The sequence below is a fragment of the Epinephelus fuscoguttatus genome, linkage group LG21 (assembly GCF_011397635.1).
Source record: "Epinephelus fuscoguttatus linkage group LG21, E.fuscoguttatus.final_Chr_v1".
NCBI lineage: Eukaryota > Metazoa > Chordata > Actinopteri > Perciformes > Serranidae > Epinephelus > Epinephelus fuscoguttatus.
Window position 1 is genome coordinate 38,125,606 of NC_064772.1, and position 23,590 is coordinate 38,149,195.

A 23,590-nucleotide genomic window follows, 5' to 3' on the forward strand; every position below is an offset into this window, starting at 1 on the left:
ATCTAGTGGGCTCAGAAAATAAAGACAATGCTTCATGAGGCTTCATTTGGCCATCACTACTATGTGACTGTCTTTTGTGTACAGATAATGTGGGACATGATCATGTGTTCCTCGTCTTCTTCTTTGTCTTTTTCTTCTTACTCAATCCTCCCACATCCACCAGGCACAAGCCTTCCTGTATGCACCTGCCCTCCAGGCTACACAGGAAACGGTTATGGACCAACAGGTTGCACCCAGACCAGCAACGTCTGTCAGACCAACAACCCCTGTGTCAATGGACAGTGTGTGGTGAGTGTGTGTAACTGTGCATGTATGGCTGTTCAGACATGGTGGGATGCTGCGTGGCCATCATGATAAAGATGCTCTGTCTGAGTCTGCTGTAGTTGGTCTAGTTGGAGTATTAAAAAAACTGTTGAGTATGCGGAAGAGATAAATTGCACAGCAGACTGCTGGATGTTGGTTGGAAACCTGAAAATAAAGTTACAGGGGATGGTAGCAACAATTAGTGTTGGCCTAATGAAGCCTCATGAAGCATTTCCTTTATTTTCTGAGCCCACTAGATGGCGCTCATGGTTTAAAGAGAGATACTCAAAGAATGGCAATTCAGTGTGCTTTCAACCTTTTGTTGAACAAAAGCGCCATCTAGTGGGCTCAGAAAGTAAAGAAAATAGTTCATGAGGCTTCATTTGGCCATCACTAGCAACAATAACAACAGTGGCTCGCTAACAGTTAGCGTGTGGGGCCAACAGAAGCAAAACTAACCTCAAGGAGGATGTCCGTACACTCGATTGAGCTGAAAAAGAAATGTGTTGTTACATTTCTGGGGAGATGCATGTCAGGCTGCGGTGTAGGGTATAGCATAGGCTCTACATCCATGCAGGGCTTACGGCGTAGGGATGGTGTCGATTCAACGCAGAGGTATAAATTCCACTTCATGGGCACAGGGCCCTCTCTATGGCTGGCCCCAAGCAATGTAATTAACTTCCTCCCAGTGTCTGATTCTACTATTGAGATCCTTAAGAGTCAACTTAAAACAACCTCCTACTTATTGTACAACATTTAAGAACACTGACTCAGAACTCATGCATGTCATTGTCAGCCATAGTTTTTTGCCTTATTGCCGTATTGAAAGCTTTAACTGTAAAGCTGGACTAACCCACGTGTTTGCAGAATTATTTGCAGTAATGTGTCTAAAGTCTGAATCAGTCTTTAAGTGCTTTATAAATCCCACCTTTGCATTTGTGTTAATGACATTCTCAAGAACAGAAAATGCAGAATCAAATCCCTGTGTAGAAACAAATCCACGATGTCTGACTTGTGCACCACTGCTGTCACAGACCACCACCTCGGCTCCTGGATACATGTGCAACTGTAACCCTGGCTGGCAAGGACCACTCTGTGACCAGAATATCAATGAGTGCTTAAGCAACCCCTGTCAGAATGGAGGGACCTGCACCGACGGCATTAATGGATTCACATGTACTTGCACTGCCCAGTGGACTGGCCCGCTCTGCCAGACCTCACAGCAAGGTACTGGCAGGACAGTAACATATGGAAGGACTGGGGAGATAAAGGAGGGGAGGTGAAGGGAAGAAGTGGGAGAGATGGGTCAAAAGGAGATGGAGAAATTACAAGGACAAGATGAAGAGAGTAGAACGGATGTGCAGAGACACAGGAAGTAGAACTGTAATCAGTTTTTTTTCTAAACCTCTGTTTGTGTTCACAGAGTGCGGAGGTTACCTGACTGGCCCCGCTGGTTCCTTCAGTTATCCCAACACCCCAGGTCACGATCATTACGATCACAATGTCAGCTGTGCCTGGGTGATCCGTGCCGACCCACACAAGGTCAGCTGCAGTCTCTCTTAAGAGATTTCCTTTTCCACACAAATCCTCTTTCTATATTACTGTGTAAGTTTGACAGCTTTTCTTAGTCCTTTAACCCTTTAATGTCCACACTGAGAAAATTTTTTTTTGCATTTTTATTTCCATAGGGCAATGATAACAAAAATCACTGGGCCTCACGCAGAAACATTGTCTCATATTTTCTCTTAATTTTCTGGCAAGGAAAATTGATAAGATGCACCAAACGTTCTTAACCGCGCAAATCTGCTCTTACCCAGATGTGCTGCATGATGAATCCCACTAGATCATAGGTCACCTATTAGCATAGGTAAAGGCCCCCAAACACAATATCAGGGCAGGTGTTTTGCCATGTGCAAAGACTCTGGCACATGCCCAAGACCTGATGGGCATGAGAGATGCCACCTGAAAATGCATTGTTAGATACACCTTCACAGCTGCCCTGTTTGGTTCAGTTCATTCTAATTTAAGTAGTTTTGCCCCCTCAGTGCGGTTCCTTTGTGCAGGTGTGAACACACCAAAACAACCGGACTGAGACCTTCTTGAAGAGGTGGTCTCGGTCCGGTTCCAAAGGAACTCTGGTGCGGTTGGTTTGTGGTGAGAAGGTGTTCTGACCTGGATGTGAAGCAACTGCAGTCACATGACACATTGTTTGGGTTAAACATGAGCATGTTACAGTCCTGGAGGATTATTAATGTGCACCTCCTCCTGTACTGCCTTAATATGCACATTCAGCACATCCAATGCATCAAAACATTGTTTTCTAGTTGGAGCCGCGCCTCGTTTTCAAACTGTATGCTTTGACTAAAATGAACAATGACAGCAATATAGTCCACGATGAGCAGCGCTAAAATCAACCTGCGTAGTTGTCCCTCCATTGTGACATTAGAAAGTGTCACATTTATCTTGCAAGTGTACTCTTCTTCGTTTGCTTTACTTCCTGGATTTTTCCCACATGGAAATTCTGACCAATCAAGAGCAGCTTTCTCACACAAGGCATTTGATCTGGTCCTCTTGTAAATGCTGCCGTGAGAACACCAACCAACTCTAGGCAATTATACAACTTTGGAACAACATGAGTCCCTGATTCAGACCAGAGGAGACCACTCTAGGGCTGACAGCAGTCTAAAAGCAAACATATGATTTTACAGAGTGCCAGTGCTGGTGTTACAGGTAAATGCAAAACATTTGTGATGCTGTTAATGCCATGTCAGCAGCAGTGGTGAAGGAAGTAATCGGATCCTTTACTTAAGTTAAAGTACTGATACCAAACTCTAAAAATACTCTATCAATAACAGTTTCTAAAATGTTGCTTAAGTGAAAGTTTGTAAGTATAATCAGGGAGATGTATTAAGTATTTAAAGTAAAAGTGCTCAGTGGAGAGACGTATAAATTAATTTAAACATTTAAAATAATTCAAAGGAAAAGCAGCAAGTCCTCATATTTGAGAAGCTGGAACCATGAAATGCTTTTTGCTTGAAAAGCAATTCAGTTAATTATCAAAATAGTTACCTTTTAATTTTTAATTAATTGACCAATCAGCTGCACTATATTTCAATATGGTTTGTGAACAAAAATCTTAATTTGTAAAGTAACTAGTAACTAAAATGACCAAATAAGAAGTGCAGTATGTCCCTCTGACGTATATTGAAGTAGAAGTACAAAAGCTGCATGAGATTAAAATACTCCAAGTAAAAGTACCTCAAATTGTGCTTCAGTACAGTAGTTGAGTAGTTGAGTTGACTGTGTGTTACATTTCACCAAAGGTCAGCAGAGGGACACACGAACTGACAGTACAAATGATGATGTGATGAGTCCTTTGAATTGTGTGTTCTTTCTTCTTCAGATTCTGCGTATTACCTTTCCATTCTTCCATCTGGAGAGCAGCACCAACTGCAACTATGACTTCCTTCAGATCCATGATGGCGATAGTGCCTCTGCTTATATGATCGGAAAATACTGTGGCCAGAATAGCCCAGCGGAACTCTTCAGCTCCCACAATTCCTTATATTTCTGGTTTCGTGCCGACAGCTCTATCAATGCTGGTGGCTTCACAGTTGCTTGGCAGTCTCAGGACCCAGGTAGGGGTGTGATCCTTGAACAGCATGGGCGTCATTCGCCAATATCTTCTTTAGGTTTTTCCTGAAGTTGTTCTTATGAAAAGTCCCAAGAAAAGTCTACGTCAGATTCACAATGTGTTCACAAACGGCAGAATTGTTTGTATCTGTGTTCTTATAATGATAAATCTCATTGTCCTGGTGAGTTGACAGAGCATGCCAGTTGATTATCATCGTTAAACACCCAGAAAGTACCCATTAAAAGGCATGAGACTGCAGGGCCGTGTGCACAGAAGTCTGATGAAGAGGGTGGAGCACCTGACTTCAAACTAGGAATGATTAGACATTTACAAGATTAAATTTCCGCCACCTAGTTGGTTAAACCAATTTGTTTCATGTACAAGGCCACTTAACTGTCATGCAGCCGCCCGCCACTAGTGGGTGCTACAGAGCTGTCAGACAGCAGTCGCCCTCCCTGTGGTAATGCTTGAGTAGACTGGAGTTTTAAATTGGAGAGATGTCATCTTTGGGACAGTGTTTCAGATACTGAACAATAAATTGGACTGTTTCTCTGAATGTCCTGTTTTTAGACTAGTCGACTTGTCTTGATTAAAATTTTTGTTTAGTCAAGAGGGAAACTTGTTGCCAGGTACAGCCTCACTTCAAACACATGAAGTGAAGGTACTTCTGCAGTGTGCGATCAACCTTTTGTTGAACAGAAAGTGCCATCTAGTGGGCTCATGAAATAAAGAAAATGCTTCATGAGGCTTCATTTGGCCATCACTAGTCAGGAGTGGAGATAAAATCACACGAAAAGATTCATGGGCAGCTAAAAACACACGTTAATCAACCACCCGACTTGTAAACGGCAAACCTTATGCATTAAGGGAGCAAAACTGTTAGGTTTTGTTCATCCTTCTCTAATTTCTCCTTCTCATCTTAGTGTGTGGAGACGATCTCACTGCCCCCTATGGAAGCATTAACTCACCTGGTTACCCTGGAAACTACCCACCCAGCCGAGACTGCTACTGGACAGTGACAGTGGAACCTGGCTTGCTCATCACCTTTGCATTCGGGACGCTCAGTCTGGAGCAGCACCCCAACTGTAACTTCGACTTTCTGGAGGTGAGAAAAGCTGGACTGCGTAAAACCAACCAACCGACATAATGATCCCAGACAGTTGAATGATACCTTGATGACACTGAACCCAAACAACTTTAACACTGGTTTATTAGTGATGGCCAGATGAAGCCTCATGAAGCATTCTCTTCATTTTCTGAGCCCACTAGATGGCGCTGATGGTTTAAAGAGAGAGGCTTAAAGAATGGCAGTTCAGTGTGCTTTCAACCTGTTGCTGAAGAAATTGCTTCATGAGGCTTCATTTGGCCATCACTACTGTTTATGTTTGCTGTTCCGTCAGGTTTGTGCACTATTACCACAAGTGAAACAAGCTGACTGTAGCACAGCCTCACAACCTCTTGTAGCTGTTCTTCTATTAACTGTCTTGTGTGGCCACATATCGTAGATCCGGGATGGTCTTCTACCTGAGGACCCAGTTCTGGGAAAGTTCTGCAGCACTGGATCACCTCCCCCCCTGCAAACCACTGGTCCAGCTGCATGGATCCACTTCCACTCCGACTTTAGTGTTTCTGACCGAGGCTTCCACATTACATACACAACATCCCCAAGTAAGACAGTGTTTACACCCTTTAGCACGTCCTACAGCGCAACTGTGTCACATTAGTCATGACCTCGGGAGCTGTATGTCAGGACAGGGCCACTCTAACTTGTTATCAGTCGTACAAAGAAATGTCATCCAGTGTTTTCTTTCCCCCAGCGTCTGTATTTCCTGGTTCAGACGGCTCTTACCTGGGTGTTGCCATACATCCATGTGAGCCATAAAGATATCTGTGTGATTTCTCTGTTTCCATGTTTCTGCGTTGCCATAGCAACCTAAGAAACACACATTTAATGTTGTGATTTAGGGTTCCAAGCTTCAGTGGACTCTCCTCGTCAGTGTTAAAGTTAAATGTTTGTGATTTCGTTCTTTGTTTGAACAGTGTCATCTTTAAATTTAAGCGATAGATGTGGAAATTGGGACAATATGTAGCAGGCACACAGACTGTGCTGTGCTCCAGATTTAGCATGTTAATTTTAATCCCATTTGGCCCAACAGTACATATTTAAACTTTGAAAATATATAACGTACCGAAAGTGTTCATGCTTGGCATTCTTGCACAGGGATGGTTCCTGACACTGTGGACTGGTGTGAAGTAGTCATCATAGTGACGGGCTGTGGAGAGAAAGTGTTCTTGTGCCTTGTTATTTTGGTGTACAGTGTTTTGCAGCGCCTCCCAGAGGGGAGAAGTTGAACAGCTTGTGTCCAGGGTGACTGTGGACGAGTAGAAGTCCTGAATGGAGATCACCATTTATTTTCTATGTAGTTTTTGACTGTCTGTTCCTGTCCTGTTTGGTGGCTGATCCATACCACACAGTGACAGACGTGCAGAGAACAGACTGGATTATGGGGTGTAGCACTGTATCAGCAGCTCCTGAGGCTGGTTGGTCTTCCTGCGCTGGCACAGGTCGACATCTCTCTGCTGGGCCTTTTACTCTGATGGTGTTGCTGTTGGACGTCTGCTTTAGGTCCCCAGACACCTGAGGGATTGGGGTGGCAGTATTGGAGGGCTCCTCCTGAAGTCACTGTGACAATCTTTCAGATATGCGCTGAGGAAGCACTCCTCCTGCTCTGCAAACACGTGCTCCAAGTCAAAGCATGGATGAAAGTGCATGTGCGTATGCAGGATGAATTAAAGTATTGTGTCAGTTCTAATGAAAAGCTGATGATGTTTCATGTCAACACCACAATCCAAGTGAAACATGAGTTTATTAGTGGTGTCACACTGCCCTCTAGTGGTGTATCTGTCACTTACAGTTTGTGCTGACAGCTCAGGGTCTTCAGAGGCTGGTGCTGAGCTGCACATTGTTTTGCAGGTTTTAGCTTTTGGCACGGAGCTCGAGACTTTAATGCTCAACTCTGCTGCTGCTGTTACAGACATGTGTGTGTGGGGGGGGTGTTAGGGTGAGACCATATGAATCCATAGATGCTGAAATAATTACTGGATTCCTCACATTGCAACTAATCACTTGTATCCACACGCATGATAAGATGTAAGGCAAGGCAAGGCAATTTTATTTATATAGCACCATTCATACACAAGGCAATTCAATGTGCTTTACAAGAGAAATACATTAAAAACAATAGATCATTAAAAACAAGAGCTAAAAGCAAGACAATAAATAGTTAAAAACAGTGCAGAAAATGCATTTAAAAAGCAAACATAAAGCAAAAGCAACAGCAGACAAATATAAAAACAATAGCTACAGATTATCCTAACAATAAGTTACATATCTAGTTCACTGGTAAGCTGCAGTAAATAGTAATGTTTTAAGCCCTGATTTAAATGAGCTGACAGTTTCAGCCAACCTCAGATATCCTGGAAGTTTGTTCCACAGGCGGGGAGCATAGAAACTAAAGGCTGCTTCACCTTGTTTGGTTTTGATCCTGGGAACACTGAGTAAACCTGTTCCAGATGATCTGAGGGGTCTGGATGCTTCATAACGTATAAGTATATCAGAGATGTATTTAGGCCCGAGACCATTTAGTGCTTTATAGACAAGTAACAAGATTTTAAAGTCTATCCTTTGACACACAGGAAGCCAGTGCAGTGACTTAAGCACTGGTGTGATGTGCTCCACTCTCTTGGTGTTGGTGAGGACTCTGGCAGCAGCGTTCTGGACGAGCTGCAGTTGTCTGATTGATTTTTTACTCAGGCCTGTAAAGACACCATTACAATAGTCCAGCCTGCTGAAAATGAAAGCATGAAGTTTTTCTGTATCTTGTTTAGACAGAAATTTTTTATTCTTGCTATGTTTTTAAGGTGGTAGTAGGCTGATTTAGTAATTGTCTTAATGTGACTATTGAAATTTAGGTCTGAGTCCAGAACTACACCAAGATTTCTGGCTTGATCTATAGGTTTTAGTGTCATGGCGTCAAGGTGAGCACTGACTATTGATCTTTGTTCTTTGGGGCCAAAAACAACTATCTCAGTTTTGTCTGTGTTTAGTTGTAGAAAATTCTAGCACATCCACGTATTGATTTTGTCAATGCACTTATTTAGTAGATATAGGGGACTGTAGTCATCTGGTGACACTGTTATGTAAAGTTGTGTGTCATCTGCATAAGTATGGTAGGAGATGTTATGATATTCCATAATCTGAGCAAGAGGGAGCAGATAGATGTTGAACAGAAGAGGCCCAAGAATGGACCCTTGAGGAACTCCACATGTAATCTTTGTTTGCACAGATTCATAATTGCCAAGTGACACAAAGAAATCCCTGTCTTGTAAATAAGATTTAAACCAATTTAGCACAGTGCCAGAAGTGTAGTGTATTTCATGCATTTGATTATAAATAAGATTTAAAAAAAATAGTTTAATTATTTCTGCAATTTGACAATATTATTATTATTACAATATTATTATATTTATTTATAATAATTTTCAGTATTTTTAGGCATTGCGGGAGGCTGAATTCAGTCATTTTTTTCAGTCAATCCACTGATTTTTTTTTTTCACTTGAAATTATATAAAATACAGTTTCAGTGAAATGTAATTCTGTCAGTTCCTTAAATGTGTGCATTAAAAAGGCTGTAATAGTGAAGAGAGTAAACTCCTGACAGTGTCATGCAGGAAGGGTTGTTTCAATCACAGCTTCCTGTGTGAGCACCTGAGTTTTTGCTGGTTACAACAACGAGTCGGACTCAACGAATGTGACACCATCAAGAGTGTAGCCAAGGCACTTGTTGGCTGAGCCTAAGTCAAAGGACACCAGTCAAACTCCGGCCTGCTTGGCTTTGGTCTTTGGTACTCCCTATTGGCTGTTAGAGACAGAAGACTCAAAAGGTGAGTGTCAGTGGCAAGGACATAACATTCTATCTAAAGGGAGTCGTGCCAGAGGCATCGAAAACATTTTCTACTAAAAACCCCCCTGACAGTGCCATGCGTGACGGGGCACATGGATCAAAGCTTCCTGTTACCATGAGCCTCTCCAGCTCAGAGTTTGCTGTTAGAGACTCGCAGTGTTCCTAGGGAGCGTCATAGCGGTGGATTGCACAGGGCCCAGTCGAGGCCCTCCTGATGTCAGGGCATCCAGAGGACTGCAGTTTCTGGCACTTCTTTGTTGGCATCATTTTCCCGCCGCAGACGTTGCCGCTTGGTTTTTGACAAGTGCAAAGTTAGTTTCGTGGGACGTTACAAATGAGGCTGCATTTTGTGCAATGCCGGATGTGGAAGTAAAGTAGTGCTGGATCGTACCTCGCTAACAGGACTCTTACACTACAGTGAGGGACAAAAGCGTCACTGCTCCAGGTATCCATCTGGTCATAGGTTGTTTTTTTTTTTAAACATCTTTTGTTGTGGTCTGAAGGTGAGGGTTATTTTGAGGCCTGTTAGTTTGACAGGCTCTCGACACGCTTCAGTTGTGTTTGTGCGTTTTCTTTTATAGCAGAGCATGTGTGGACAGGATTTTTATATTTTTTGACAATGAAAAAGGGAAACCCCCATTTGTAAAAGTCCTCATGTACCTGTGACCTCGGCCTTTGTCTCTCTGTCCTCATGCAGTGTGCTGTCCTCAGAAGGCTAAAGGATAACGGTCCTGTCTACATGGCAGTCACAGTGAGAGTTCAGAACCTGTAGTGGAATAATAGTAGTGTACTTTATACCCTGTATGCTGTCGCAGTTAAATTGCACCACTTTGAGACACTGTATGGTATACAAGCTTAGTATTTGTCAAATAATAATATGGATATATTTGTCTTGTATCTTTGATAATTATGTTGGTGTCAAAAGATATTTAATAACGACCTCAAACATCCTGAGCTGCACTGATGAGTAAGAGGGAAGAGTTACAGAAATTTAAACACTTATCACTCATTAATGACATGAAGAATGATTAATCAACATTTTGGTGTAGATGGAGATTAAACCGTCCTTGTGGCTGGCTCTCATCCTGACAGTGTGCACCGTCTGTGGTTATTTAAGCCTTCCCAAGTGTCCAAACAAGTCCAGGGGAATGTAAGAATAGGGTGTTAACAGATGGTTATCGGTAGAGATGAAAATGCTTGTTAGTGTCAGTCACGTTTAAATCATTTTTATCCTTAGTTTAAGGTGATGTAAATTAAAAACGATTTATTCGACAAAAACTTGTGAAGACTCGTGATCTTACATTCTTGCCGCCGCTCCATCACTGATCTGTTGTGTCTCAGGTGACCCTGGCTGTGGTGGCACCTTCACTGACAGTGAGGGCATCATCATCTCTCCAAACTGGCCCAACAACTATGCCCACAACCGCCAGTGTATCTATTTGATCAGGTTGCCAGCGGGTGAGAAGGTGGCCCTCAACTTCACTCACATGAGCCTGGAGATTCACAGCAGCTGCACCTTTGACTATGTAGAGGTAAGACTTGTTTATGACTCACAAACAAATATCCTGATTCATATATTTATGTTCTTCAAAATAGGGCGGGGCGATATAATCACTTTGTGACATATTTTGATATATTTTCAAGCAAGATATACATTTAGACACTGTTTATATTGATATAGGGTCAAATTGCGTTACGTGATGCATACAAGTGTTCATCTCTCCTCTCTCACACTCTCCGCACAGCTCCGCCCCCTCACTCACTCACAAGTTCTCCAGCAAAACAAAATAGAGCCGTAGCCTGACGTGCACCCCCCCAGAAATGTAACCACACGTCACAGTGACGCAGACCTCCTGTCTGTCTGTAAGCTGAAACCATTTCCCTCAGTGGAAACAAAGCTTTGATTTACTTTAATTTCACAGATAAGAAACAATAAATTGTGAAGACAGTAAAGCCTCCACTAAAATGGAAAGTTGGGAAAGTTGTGCAGTGTGGGACCAGAGTGTGTCAGAGTGGGACCAGAGTGCGTCAGAGTGGGACCAGAGTGCGTCAGAGTGCGTTAGAGTGGGACCAGAGTGCATCAGAGTGCGACCACAGTGGGACCAGAGTGCGTCAGAGTGCGTCAGAGTGTGACCAGAGTGCATCAGAGTGGGACCAGAGTGCGTCAGAGTGCGACCAGAGTGCGTCAGAGTGCGACCAGAGTGTGGGAGTGGGACCAGAGTGCGTCGGAGTGGGACCAGAGTGCGTCAGAGTGGGACCAGAGTGCGTCGGAGTGGGACCAGAGTGCATCGGAGTGGGACCAGAGTGCGTCGGAGTGGGACCAGAGTGCATCGGAGTGGGACCAGAGTACGTCGGAGTGGGACCAGAGTGCATCAGAGTGGGACCAGAGTGCATCAGAGTGGGACCAGAGTGTGGGAGTGGGACCAGAGTACGTCGGAGTGGGACCACAGTGCGTCGGCGTGCGACCAGAGTGCATCGGAGTGGGACCAGAGTACGTCGGAGTGGGACCAGAGTGCGTCAGAGTGGGACCAGAGTGCGTCGGCGTGCAACCAGAGTGCATCGGCGTGCGACCAGAGTGCGTCAGAGTGCGACCAGAGTGCGTCGGAGTGCGACCAGAGTGTGTTAGAGTGGGACCAGTGTGGCAGACAGGTGTTAGCTGCTAGCTTGTTATTCTGCCTTTACAAGCTTAATCATCTGAACTTGGTGATTAGAGTTTGACACACTGAAAGCCAAGACTTGATTTAAAATCAAACAAAACACCAAAGTGACCCAAAATCACCATGTTGACATGGAGCCATGTTTATCCAGCAGTGACATCTGACTGAGTTTGATAGAGCACGCCACAGGTTTTATTTTCCATAGCTGTTGCTGATGAAATGAACGTTGCCTCTTACTACTCCTCTCTCTCCAGGTTCGTGACGGCAGGACGGAGACTGATCCTCTGATAGGAAGGTACTGTGGGAGCATCCTGCCGGCTCCCATTCTCTCGTCCTCCAACTTCCTGTGGGTTCGTTTCAGGTCCGACAGCTCGGTCAGCAGGGCTGGTTTCAGGGCTGTCTACACTGTTGGTGAGACTCCACACATTTACACACGTGATATGACATCATGTTTATGTGTCGTTTGTTCTAGGACATGTTCTGAGAAAAAAAACAAGACCGTTGGGCTGCTCCTGTGCGGGCTGTGGGATAAAGATATCACTGGGGCGGATGTGGCTCAGCGGGGTTGTCCACTGATTGGAAAATTGGCAGTTCAATCCCCAAAGTATCTTTGAGTCCCAAATTGCTCCTGATGGCTGTTCCATTAGTGTGTGAGTGTGTTTAAGCTGAGTAGCAGGTGGCAGTGTGTACAGTAACCTCAGCCGCCAGTATGTGAATGTGTGTGTGAATGTGACATGTTGTGTTAAAGTTGCTTTGAGTGGTTGGAAGATTAGAAAGGTGCTATGGAGGTGCAGTCCATTTACTGTGCCAGTAGGGGGTGGTCGTGATCACTGTGTGTGTTGCTCAGGTCTGAACCATGCACACATGGACAGGCTCAGGCTCATTGTCTTGTAAACATCCAGTTATTCTTACCGTGGAGCTGCAACAGAGGCAGTGGCAGCACATTTGGTGCCCTAGATGAGCCTCCCCCCGGTAGTGATGGCCAAATGAAGCCTCATGAAGCATTTTCTTTATTTTCTGAGCCCACTAGATGGCGCTCATGGTTTAAAGAGAGAGGCTCAAAGAATGGCAATTCAGTGTGCTTTCAACCTTTTGTTGAACAAAAAGTGCCATCTAGTGCGCTCAGAAAGTAAAGAAAATGCTTCATGAGGCTTCATTTGGCCATCACTTACCCCCTGGCAACCCCTCACCCCCAAACAAACAAACAAACAAACACACAAACTGCAAAACGGCACGTTTATCACTAAAATGCAAATAAACAAGCCAGCTAACAATAAGAAAATTAGATAATCAACAAAAACAAGAATTAACTTGTTCAGAAGAACAAACAATAAAAATAAATGACAATAAAATAATAATAATAACACGTTCTAATTGAATTACCGATTTTAAAATTCTGGGCTGACACTGAGACTGGTTATTCAGCAGCTGTAAAAATTCAGTCAAACATTCAGTCTCAGTGTTTGTTGCAGACAAGAAAAAGGGAAAAGGGACAAGCACCAGTAAATCTTGACGACTGAGTTATTGTTGATGCAGGCAAAGATATTCAGTCGCATCTTTGTCTGTTCCATCAGCCGCTGACCAGCCGTCAACCCTTTCTCTCCTCAGGTTGTGGAGGCACTTTGTCTGGGACTGGACAGATACGCTCTCCCTACCATCCCAACGCCTATCCCCACAACAAGGTCTGTGAGTGGGTCATTAACCAGCCAGAGGGCTATGTGGTCACCCTCAACTTCCTGTCATTTGATGTGGAGGGAGGCTCCTGCCGTTACGACTCTGTTGAGGTAAATTAAGTCATGAAATCAAACCACTGGACCTCAATATAAAAGTGATCACACTTCCAGTTTTTACTTCTAAATTAAATACAGAATAACAGCAACACCACTCCTCCTCTTCATCTTTTCCTTCCTCTTCTTCTTCTTCTTATTATTATATTTTTAACTGCAGTGAAGAATGTAATGTTAAGTACAAAATTACTTGTTCTTCACTTGAGTGTTTCTTTGTTCTGCTCCTTTTAACCTCATGTGCTGCATATTTTTCATGGTCACAGGCTGTCATTTATCGTTTTGATTGGGCGGGTCTTACTTACTATGCGGGCCTGTCAGTGGGCGGACGCTAGAGGTGAGAGCGGAGGAAGAAGAGAGGAGAGTGGTGTGCTGTGGAGAGCTCAACTTAGAGCTGAGCGATATGGACAAAAATTCATATCTCAGTACTTTATACGTGCTGGGCGACGTGTTCAGCTGCAAGTCGAAGAACAGCGTTATGCAACTTGACCACATATGGATACATCATAGGTGCTTCTGTGTCATGCCACTAGAGAGTAATGAAGAAATAACTTTGTTTCTGCATGTATGGTTTTTACTATGTGTGAATTGATTGATGAATGGAGAGGGAGATGGTGGACCACCATCTCCCTCTCCATTCATCAATCAACTAGATGGCGCTCATGGTTTAAAGAGAGAGGCTCAAAGAATGGCAATTCAGAGTGCTTTCAACCTTTTGTTGAACCAAAAGCGCCATCTAGTGGGCTCAGAAAATAAAGAAAATGCTTCATGGGGCTTCATTTGGCCATCACTAAGTGGATCACTTATAATAGTGCATGTTTCGTCCATCTTCCAGGTCAGGGATGGCTCCACCTCTAGCTCTCCTCTGCTGGGGTTGTTCTGTGGTGTCAACATGCCCCCCCGGCTCCAGTCCACTCAGAGATCGATGTACATCCGCTTCAAGACAGACTCCTCCGTCAGCAACAACGGCTTCGAGGCAGCCTATGGCTCTGCGTTGGAGGGTGAGACAAATATTAATGTTTAGCAACCATTTTAGACTCCGACTGTACCCCTGGGTTAGAAACTAATCTCTTGTTTGTCAGCGCAGATGTCTCGTAGCAGAAAGCACAAACTCATGATCTGTTGGAATTATTTGATGTGTCTGATATGATTCTGATAAAGAGGCTAAGATAGAAGATGATACCCCCCTTCAGAACAACGTCAGTTGAAGTTAAAATTAAAAACATATTTGGATATGATTTTAGCATGTGCAGGATTATGATGTATAAACCAATATACTGGTGTTAGAAATACTATCTGAGCACAAAAAAGAAAATCTTGCCCCTCTGTCTGGGCAAATACTGAGGGACTCCTACTCCTGCACCATCGAGAGCAACCTGATGGGAAACATCACTGCCCAGTGAGCAAGTCCAGTTGCCTACGATATTAGCACTTACGATGTGTTCGATATCATCCCCATGTTTGTGCTTTGCAGTTGCACTCTACTTCCCTGTACATGCCGTGATGTTGCAGTGATCCTGTCACTAACATTATTGCAGAACTGTATGTTGGAATAGGCAGCAGGGCATGCAGAACCTAACTGGGTGCTATCGTGTTTAACTATATGCCAGTGGTGCTGTCACTGATCCTCAGAAGCTACTTTCAAAGTTCTTCAAAGTCTGCTGATCTCACACCTTGACCAGTTGTCCTTTTTTGTCTTGTGTCAGGCTGCGGTGATACCTTGACCACTCCCACAGGCACCATCACAAGTCCTGGCCACCCCTCCAGTTACCCCCATGGTGCCAACTGTACCTGGTACATCAGTGTTTCCCCAGGCAGCCTGGTTCGACTGTCATTTGACTCCTTCAACCTGGAGTACCACATCAACTGTAACTATGATTACCTGGAGGTGTACGACAACGGCACTGTGCAGACTGGAACAAAGATCGGAAGGTAGCCTACACATGCCTGTATAACTCATATCTATCTATCTATCTAGCTACAGGGAGAAAGTGTGACGGTGAGTGTGGGGAGCAGACGAGAGACTGATGGGAGCAGAGGAGAGTTCAGCCTTATATGAACATATCAAGTGAATGTACAGAAGAGTCTGTGCACATATTAATACTGCAGCTCCTCTAAACCAGCAGAATAATACTGTACTACAACTGTACCAGCTGCTACAACAATTTATGTATGTACATATATATATTAGGGGTGAGAATCACCAGAGGAGGACCCATGATTCGGTAGTGTAATATGCTGAGTATTACGATACAATATTTTGCAATATATGACCTTTTATTCCAACTATAAGTTATTTCCCCAAAGGAAACTTTGTTAACATCAGTTTGACCTCCTGAGATAAAGTTTCAGTCTGTTCATCGACTTTAATCATTTTTATTGCAGCAACATGTGACACAGAGCAGAGACACTGACCAACACCGTCATAACACCTGTCAGAAATGCTGCACACACCTGACAGACTGAACTGTGGGCACATTCAACGCCCTCTGAGAGGACAGATTAAGACCTGAGACAAACACTTCACATGCAGGTGTCCTGCTGACTGAGGGACAACACACATGTTAGAAGTGTCGTCTGTTACAGGAGGTCTGCAGTGTTTGCTCCACTGTGACTTTGGTGTCCTGAGACAATGTCTCCTGTCCTCTGTCAGATAATGTCCCGCTCTAGTTTGGAGGACGTGAGACAGTGTCTCCTGTCCTCTGTCAGATAATGTCCCGCTCTAGTCTTTGTTTTGATGAAATTCCTGCCAGATGCCGCTGACTGAGAGCTCTGCTGACCTTAGCAGGGAACAAACATCAGCACCATCTAGTGGAGCAAAGAGTGACTGATTTTATTATTCTGGCACCAAAAGTTGTTTTGAAATGTGTATTCGAAAAAATCAAGATCGATACTTGCCGCCTGTGTATCGATTCAATATGGCTACAAAAAATATCACAATACTATGCTGTGTCACCCCCCAGTATACACACATATGTATGAATGTATTCTTGAAAATAACTTGCAGGTAGTTGTTTTGTATTTGTAGTACTTGCTGAGTAAAGACATTTGGGTGCTTTGTGTGTGCAGGTACTGTGGGCGCTCAGTGCCTCCAACCATCACCAGCACTGACAGCCTGCTCACCCTGCTGTTTGTGTCTGACTCAAGTTTAGTCTCCGAGGGATTCTCTGCCAGATACGTCTCAATCAATGCCACAGCAGGTACAAAGATGGTTTTTCAGTTTTCAGTCCATTTCAGAATACTTATCCAGTAACCCTGAACAACACGACTGGCGGGTCATTAAGTGACAAAGAATCACTCTGGATAACTGATAACTTACAGAAACACTGTGCAATAGCCCACCTCCCACCGGCTCTTCCCTTCTGTCTCTATCTGTCTCACTCCAACAAGTTGCTTTATCACCAACACTGCTGCACTCCGGATTTCTGTTATCCACTTTTTTGACCAGGAAAATCTGTTGAAGTCTGACATGTATAAATCTCCTCAGTCAATATGTCAGAAAAAAACTATTTCCCTCTGAGAATATGCAGGCCTCACACAGTGTCCTATCAGTAAGCGAGCGTCTCTCTGCCCATTTAAATATGCTCTTATGTTACCTCATGGAAACAAGTCACTCGGGTTTTCAGCTGTGCACTCGACATCATATTTAACATGCAACCACTTAAAGTTGGGAAGAGCATGCTGTCTCCCTACATTTGTTCTTTTCAAACAGAAAACACATGCTTTATATTGTATATGTTATATGTCATAGGACCAACCGCAAATATTAGCGATGGTCACCATGAGGAACTTTCAGCTTCCAGGCGATCTCCCTCCGCCAACTCCATGTTATTTTAGTTTTTGTTGCCCAATGGGGAGGTGTTATAATAATAATAATAATAATAATGATAAAATGTATTTGATATAGCAAACAAAGCAACAAAAATGAAGTAAAACAGAGCAAACACATACCAGGGAACAAGCACTGGACATTTTAGGGCGGGACAAAGGCCATTTTGAAAAGATGGGTCTTTAGTTGTTTTTTTAAAGAGTTCTAAGGAGGTCGCAGACCATAAACCTCAAAGAAGAGAGTTCCATAGTGTTGAAGCACTCAATGGCACGGTCACCTTTTGTTTTGAGTCCGGAGTGGGGGACAGTCAGTCGGTCCTGTTCTGAAGACCTCAGGGACCTACTGATGACACATGGATAGAGATCACTGATGTATCCAGGCACCTGACTGTGGAGGGCTCTTAACGTGAGAACAAGTATCTTGAAGTGAATCCTGAACCTGATGGGAAGCCAGTGTAAAGAAACTAAAATGGGAGGGATGTGGGTCGACCTGTTGGACCTGTTTAAGTGCCTAGCAGCAGCAGCATTCTGGATTATTTGAAGACAATTCAGAGAAGATTTGTTTCGGCACGTAAAAAGAGAATTGCAGTCGTCCAGACGGGAGGACACAAAGGCAAGAATAATCATGTAGATAATACTTCAGTTCATCTTCACCGCACCTCATCCGTTACAGAGCTTTCAAAGCAAGTAACAGGGATAGATAAAAACAGGACATCAGCAGAAGTTCAGCCCAGGCAGCGTGCCACACAGCGCTGCGTTGGTCTGGACAGTTGGGACAGTTGTAGCAATATAACTGCCCTCACACCAGTCCAAAGATTGTTTGATCCTGTTTTAAAGCACTAACCCACATTATCATGTAAACACTGTACTTTTTGATTTGGATACCCTGAAGACGTGTAACTCCGATCATTAGGTTGAGCTTAACCCTTTCTTTCTCTCATCAGACTGCGGTGGGACTTTCACCTCCTCTACAGGGTCCTTCAGTTCACCCAACTACCCCGACTACTACCCCAACAATAGAGAGTGCATCTTCAAGATCACTGTGCAAGTCAACATGCAGATTATGCTGAACTTCACTGACTTTGTGCTCGAGGGCTCCCCTCCATCTTGCAGCTATGACTTTGTCGAGATCAGGTAAAGTCGAGTTAACCCTCCGGAAACAGACCTCCCACTGGCAGCCACTGGGGGGGGGGTTGTGGTTCTCATGGTCCTGTTTAAAATCAACCTAAAATAACAACTATAGGAGCTTGAGCATTCATTCTTCTTACAACAAAAAGATGGACTTTATTGTTCTGTTACGTTCCGTTCTCTGCGTGTGATGATGTCATTACGGTACGCTACAGGCAGTCCAAAAGACGGTAAAATCGTGCATTGGCATCAGAGGAGCAGAGAAAGTCCAGAGTAATGTCTGTTGTATTTCTTTTACATGTGACACAATTTCAATACCAATTATCATTTATTATGTTTTATTGACTCATAAGCTATTAGCTTTTAGGTTGTACACATTTTAGGGATAAACACTCCACGAAATGACATCACAATAAGCAGAAATACCGTCATATGCACAGCGGACCGTCTCTATGGCAGAGTTCGGAGGGTTACAGGTGTAGAGTATGACTTTGTCGGGAGATAATCCTTTCCTTTGACGTTGTCGGTGTCTGAAATCTGCCGTGGTCCCGCTTAGTGTCCAGAGGCCCTCAGACTTTGTGTTAAAGACTATCTGACATTTGTTTTCACGTTACATCAAGGCGAGGGATTTTGTTTCTGGGTTTGAGTTTTACTTTGTTGCCTTCATTGAGTTGGCCACGTTTCCTATTTTATTTTGTTATATTCTTATCTGTCATGTCTGGTTTCACTTCCTGCCTTTGTGAGTTTTACCTCCAGTCTTGATAGTCTGCCCCGCCCTAATTAGTTTCACCTGTCCCCAGGATTCAAAATCAACACCCACCAAGTGCTAAATGTGGCTACATTTTCCATTTAGTGAGTAAATGTCAGAAGACTTCTTTCCACACTTGTGGGAAAATGTTGATCCCAAAGTAGTCACGTAATTGAAAACAGCGCTGATCAGAGGACTGATGATGTCATTCAGGCTTACATGAAATCATATTGTGAACATCACTGTCCATGCAGGCTATTGTTTGCCAACCAGGAAAGCTATCATGGCTTCTGCTCTCTAGGTCGACACTCAGTACGTTAACACGCACAGTGAAGTGGAGTCCCAGCTGGACGAGGACATCTAACTGGCCTACTGTCCTTGTCCCAGTATCCAAGCACGGGAGGGGAATCCATTTATTGAGCCAAGTATGTGCGACTCCTCTACGATAGGTGGAGATATGCCCCCTTTCAGCTTGTTAGTATTGGACCTTTTTCCTGTTGACCTATTACGTCACAGACCAAACAATGGACAAACAAGTTAGCTACGGTTAGCTAGCAGCTAACTGCTACCATGGTGGACAACTTTACAGCTCTGTACATTTGGTCCGTCCAAAAAGTCACGGCTCTGGATGTAGATTTCTCCATGTTGTTACCGGCTTCTTCTTCTCTTACACATTTAATGCTATTGGACTTCCGGGTCAAAGCCCGGGGCGGAAACTGTGGAGCATGCTCAGAGCGCCTCGGCCAGTTTGGGTCTGATTGACTGTATACATGCAGGAGTCACATGATCTGGTCTGATCTGGGTGTGTTAAACGTACTGATTGTTTAATCAACTTTCCCGGCCCTGGCGGTTACGTATTAAGCACTGCACAGGTGCACTGAAATGGAGCAGACCCAGTATTGAAGGGAAACTGGGAGCAGACTGGGAGAAAATAACGATGTAAATCATGCAGGTGTCTTGAAGTTGTGATTTCTAAGCTGCCTGTAGCTTCACAGGAGACACATCAGTCCCTCTTTATTCAGTGTGACCACTTACACTCTGAACTTCCACCATTTTTTGCAGGGACGGAGGCTATGACACGTCTCCCTTGATTGGTAAGTTCTGTGGCAATCAGAGGCCTCCAGTCCTGGTGTCCCATAGCAACCGCCTGTGGCTCAAATTCCGCTCAGATGCCAGCGTCACACGTCCTGGATTCAGTGCCCACTGGGATGGCACACAGTCGGGTGAGTGGTTTGTGTCAGACGTTTCTCTACCTCCCCTGTCCCTCTGTAGCTGTCCTGTCAACAAAGGCAACAAACACACAAAAAATGTTTAAGAAAAGAAAAAAAAAATTAAATCAATTTTCCCAAAGTTTGACCCAAAAAAACCAACATGTAAATTCAGATGTTCCAGATGTTGAAGTTGCAATGATAATTCATTTTACTTTTTATTCTATGTACTCTTTTTCGGGTTAGTTTGTTCTGTTTTGTTTATTTGTTTTTTTAAATATTTTATTGTCTGATTGTTGTAATTTTCTAGTCTTGCTTAAACTTAATGTTCAGTTGTTTGTGTTCTTCTTTAAATTGTGTCTGTGTCATTCCAATTTTGCCACATGAAGCACTTTGGGCTGCATGTTTGTATGAAAGTTGAGTTGAGTCACACCCTTTAGCTACATAATACACACACACACACACACACACACACACACACACACACACACGCCTGCTCATTTGATGTAATTCTTCTTTCCCAGGCTGTGGCGGAGTGTTGACAGCTGCCTCTGGAGGCTTTTCCTCCCCTAACTACCCCCTGCCCTATCACCCTAATGCTGAGTGCTACTGGACCATCAGGACCAATCAGGGCAACCAGCTCCTCCTCTCTTTCCCTGAGTTTCACCTGGAGTCTAGCTCCACCTGTGCTTATGACTACCTGGCTGTGAGTACTGTAGCTCACAGTGTGTGAGTCCTGACTTAGATGGGGAGCTGTGGGGTAGCTGTTGAAATGCTGCAGGTACTCGTGAAAAAGTGGAAACACATGCGGTCCGAGCACAAATTTAAGAGCTGAAAGGCTTCATGTAGCAGCAAGAAGCTGAGAACCCGCAGGTCTCAGCTTTAGGCTTCTTAAAGGTGTCCTAATAAGCATGGCAGTGGGTGAAGATTTTATATTATTATCTGTCAGAGTGAGCCTTAAAGCAGTGGTTCCCAACTGGTGGGTCGCGCTCCAAAAGTGGGTTTTACAGATACAGCAAACTAGCTCGACGACTTGGCCAAATGCAAGTATGACGCTGAATGTATTAAACTGTGACCTCAAACTAATGACTAAGGACGCATTCACGCTGGAGCTATTTGGTCCACTTCCACGGGTAGTTTGTTTGGAGTGGTGTAAATGCTCGTTTTAACCCTGGTGCAGTTCGCTTACAGTGGTAAATGCAAACGGACTATCCAGCAAACCAAAGAGAGAAAGTGAACCAAAGAGAGGAAGTGAACCAAAGAGTGGAAGTGACGTAGAGCACAGCGCATTTTGGGTAGGAAAAAAACAAAGCCATGGGCAAACCGGGAGAAGCAGAGGTAAAAACAGAAAAAGTTGGAATTAGGTTTGAAAACAGAAACCCCAAGACTGCATAAATCTGGTGTCACTCCATTGTGTTTGTGGTGACCAGGCTGGCTGAAGGGGACGGATGTCCATTTTCAGTCCTGGCCAATCGATGGTTTTCTTCTTCCTCATGCTTTTTTCTTTCTGGTCAGTGGTCGTCTCTGGCAGTATCGCCCCCAAATGAGCAGTTGTTGCAGCTATCCTGGTGTTAATGCGCCAAATCTGGACCCCGTGGCTGGACCAGTTGGGAACCATTGCTTTAAAGGAATGAAAACAGAAGGGTTATTGTTGGTTAAACAAACATTATATCACTGTAACTGAAACTTGAAACCATTTTGTTGATGGAAGGGGATAAACAAATGTACACAGTATGATAACCATCAACTTCTACATCATGGTGTACATAGAAACTGGTATATCGCTGCAACCAGGGCTGCTCTTGACTAAGACTGTTCCTAGTGGACCAACAGTCCTCATCAGGGTCCATCAGTGGACCAACAGTCGTCATCAGGGTCCATCAGTGGACCAGCAGTCCTCATCAGGGTCCATCAGTGGACCAACAGTCCTCATCAGGGTCCATCAGTGACCAGCAGTCCTCATCAGGGTCCATCAGTGACCAACAGTCCTCATCAGGGTCCATCAGTGGACCAACAGTCCTCATCAGGGTCCATCAGTGACCAGCAGTCCTCATCAGGGTCCATCAGTGGACCAGCAGTCCTCATCAGGGTCCATCAGTGACCAACAGTCCTCATCAGGGTCCATCAGTAGACCAACAGTCCTCATCAGGGTCCATCAGTGACCAGCAGTCCTCATCAGGGTCCATCAGTGACCAGCAGTCCTCATCAGGGTCCATCAGTGGACTAGTCTCCTGCATGTTTCTGATATTCCTGAATATGAATGTAATGTAATGGTTTGAGTTGAAGGTGTGAGAAAGAATAGTATCAGTAACATTGTTAACACTGTGCTACATTACAGAGAAATACAAACCGTACTAATGAACCTTCATTAATATAGGCCTATATTTTATCTCCAAGTGCACGTCACACACTGAGCGAGCCGCCTGTTAATGACGCTGTGGGCTAATGGGCATGTAGCTACTTCCATGTTTCACATGATACGTCATGTTTGTAGTCGACCACTGAAGATGAGTTTACAGGCGTCAGACACTGACACACAGAGGCACCTTTCGCAGTAGTATTTCAGGCACCGGGCGGCGGCCTTTGGCAACTACTGTAGTAGAAAGAATAAGAAAGCCTATGTGGGGCGGGAGGGGTCAAACAAACTCTGGACTTCCACCCAGGAGACCACTGTTTGTTTCCTGGTGTGAAAGCACAGGTTTGGGGTAAAATCACTTCTTTGTGGAGATACAAGTCAACTTTAAATGCTTTAAAGTGTGAGTTTAGTTTTCTTTATTATTTACTTATGTAATAGACTAAACATCGATGGTATTTTATTTGTCTTGTTTCATCATTTAATAACTGTGTGTGCGTGTTTTTATTTCAGGTGTATGATGGTAACAGCAGCAGTTCTCCACAGCTGGCCAAGTTGTGTGGCAGTGAGCTGCCCAGCACCATCAACTCCTCCAGCAACCAGCTCTACGTCAAACTCCGCACTGACAACAGCATCAATGCAGGAGGCTTCCTCGCATCGTACACTGCCAGTATGAAAACACACATACACACACACAGGCTGGCAGGGTATTGCAAATAGCGCAGTGTGATCATGCAGTATTATGTTATATTTTGTCAGCTCTGGAACACAAGGTTGTGTGTTGCTGAAGGAGGTTTAAAAGAAATAAAGACAAAGATTTTTATCAGGTTTATCAGAGGTGGAGGAGCCCAAACTGTGATCAAGTCAAAGCATTGTTTCTTGCAAATACCATGCACTCAAGTATTTCTTCTGACTAATTTTACTTCTACTTTAGTTCAAGTTCAAAATGTTCTACTGAAAAAACAAACGTTTGCAGTGGCACA

At 44.0% G+C, this 23,590-nt stretch overlaps 2 protein-coding genes across 3 annotated transcripts in view; one reads left to right on the forward strand and one right to left on the reverse strand.

Annotated features, from left to right (window-relative positions):
* LOC125882019 (uncharacterized) overlaps nt 1–23,590 on the reverse strand; it is a 212,984-nt gene that overhangs the window by 113,816 nt on the left and 75,578 nt on the right. The window lies entirely within an intron of this gene.
* The window catches only part of cubn (cubilin (intrinsic factor-cobalamin receptor)), an 86,763-nt gene that overhangs the window by 14,261 nt on the left and 48,912 nt on the right, over nt 1–23,590 (forward strand). The window contains exons 11-26 of the mRNA XM_049565429.1: nt 164–288; nt 1,338–1,530; nt 1,727–1,845; nt 3,707–3,941; nt 4,861–5,042; nt 5,443–5,605; nt 10,243–10,433; nt 11,813–11,969; nt 13,167–13,342; nt 14,178–14,343; nt 15,049–15,274; nt 16,412–16,542; nt 18,115–18,304; nt 20,109–20,269; nt 20,779–20,960; nt 23,121–23,277. Of these exons, the coding sequence (XP_049421386.1) occupies nt 164–288; nt 1,338–1,530; nt 1,727–1,845; nt 3,707–3,941; nt 4,861–5,042; nt 5,443–5,605; nt 10,243–10,433; nt 11,813–11,969; nt 13,167–13,342; nt 14,178–14,343; nt 15,049–15,274; nt 16,412–16,542; nt 18,115–18,304; nt 20,109–20,269; nt 20,779–20,960; nt 23,121–23,277 (2,754 nt within the window). The remainder of the gene's footprint in view (nt 1–163; nt 289–1,337; nt 1,531–1,726; nt 1,846–3,706; nt 3,942–4,860; nt 5,043–5,442; nt 5,606–10,242; nt 10,434–11,812; nt 11,970–13,166; nt 13,343–14,177; nt 14,344–15,048; nt 15,275–16,411; nt 16,543–18,114; nt 18,305–20,108; nt 20,270–20,778; nt 20,961–23,120; nt 23,278–23,590) is intronic.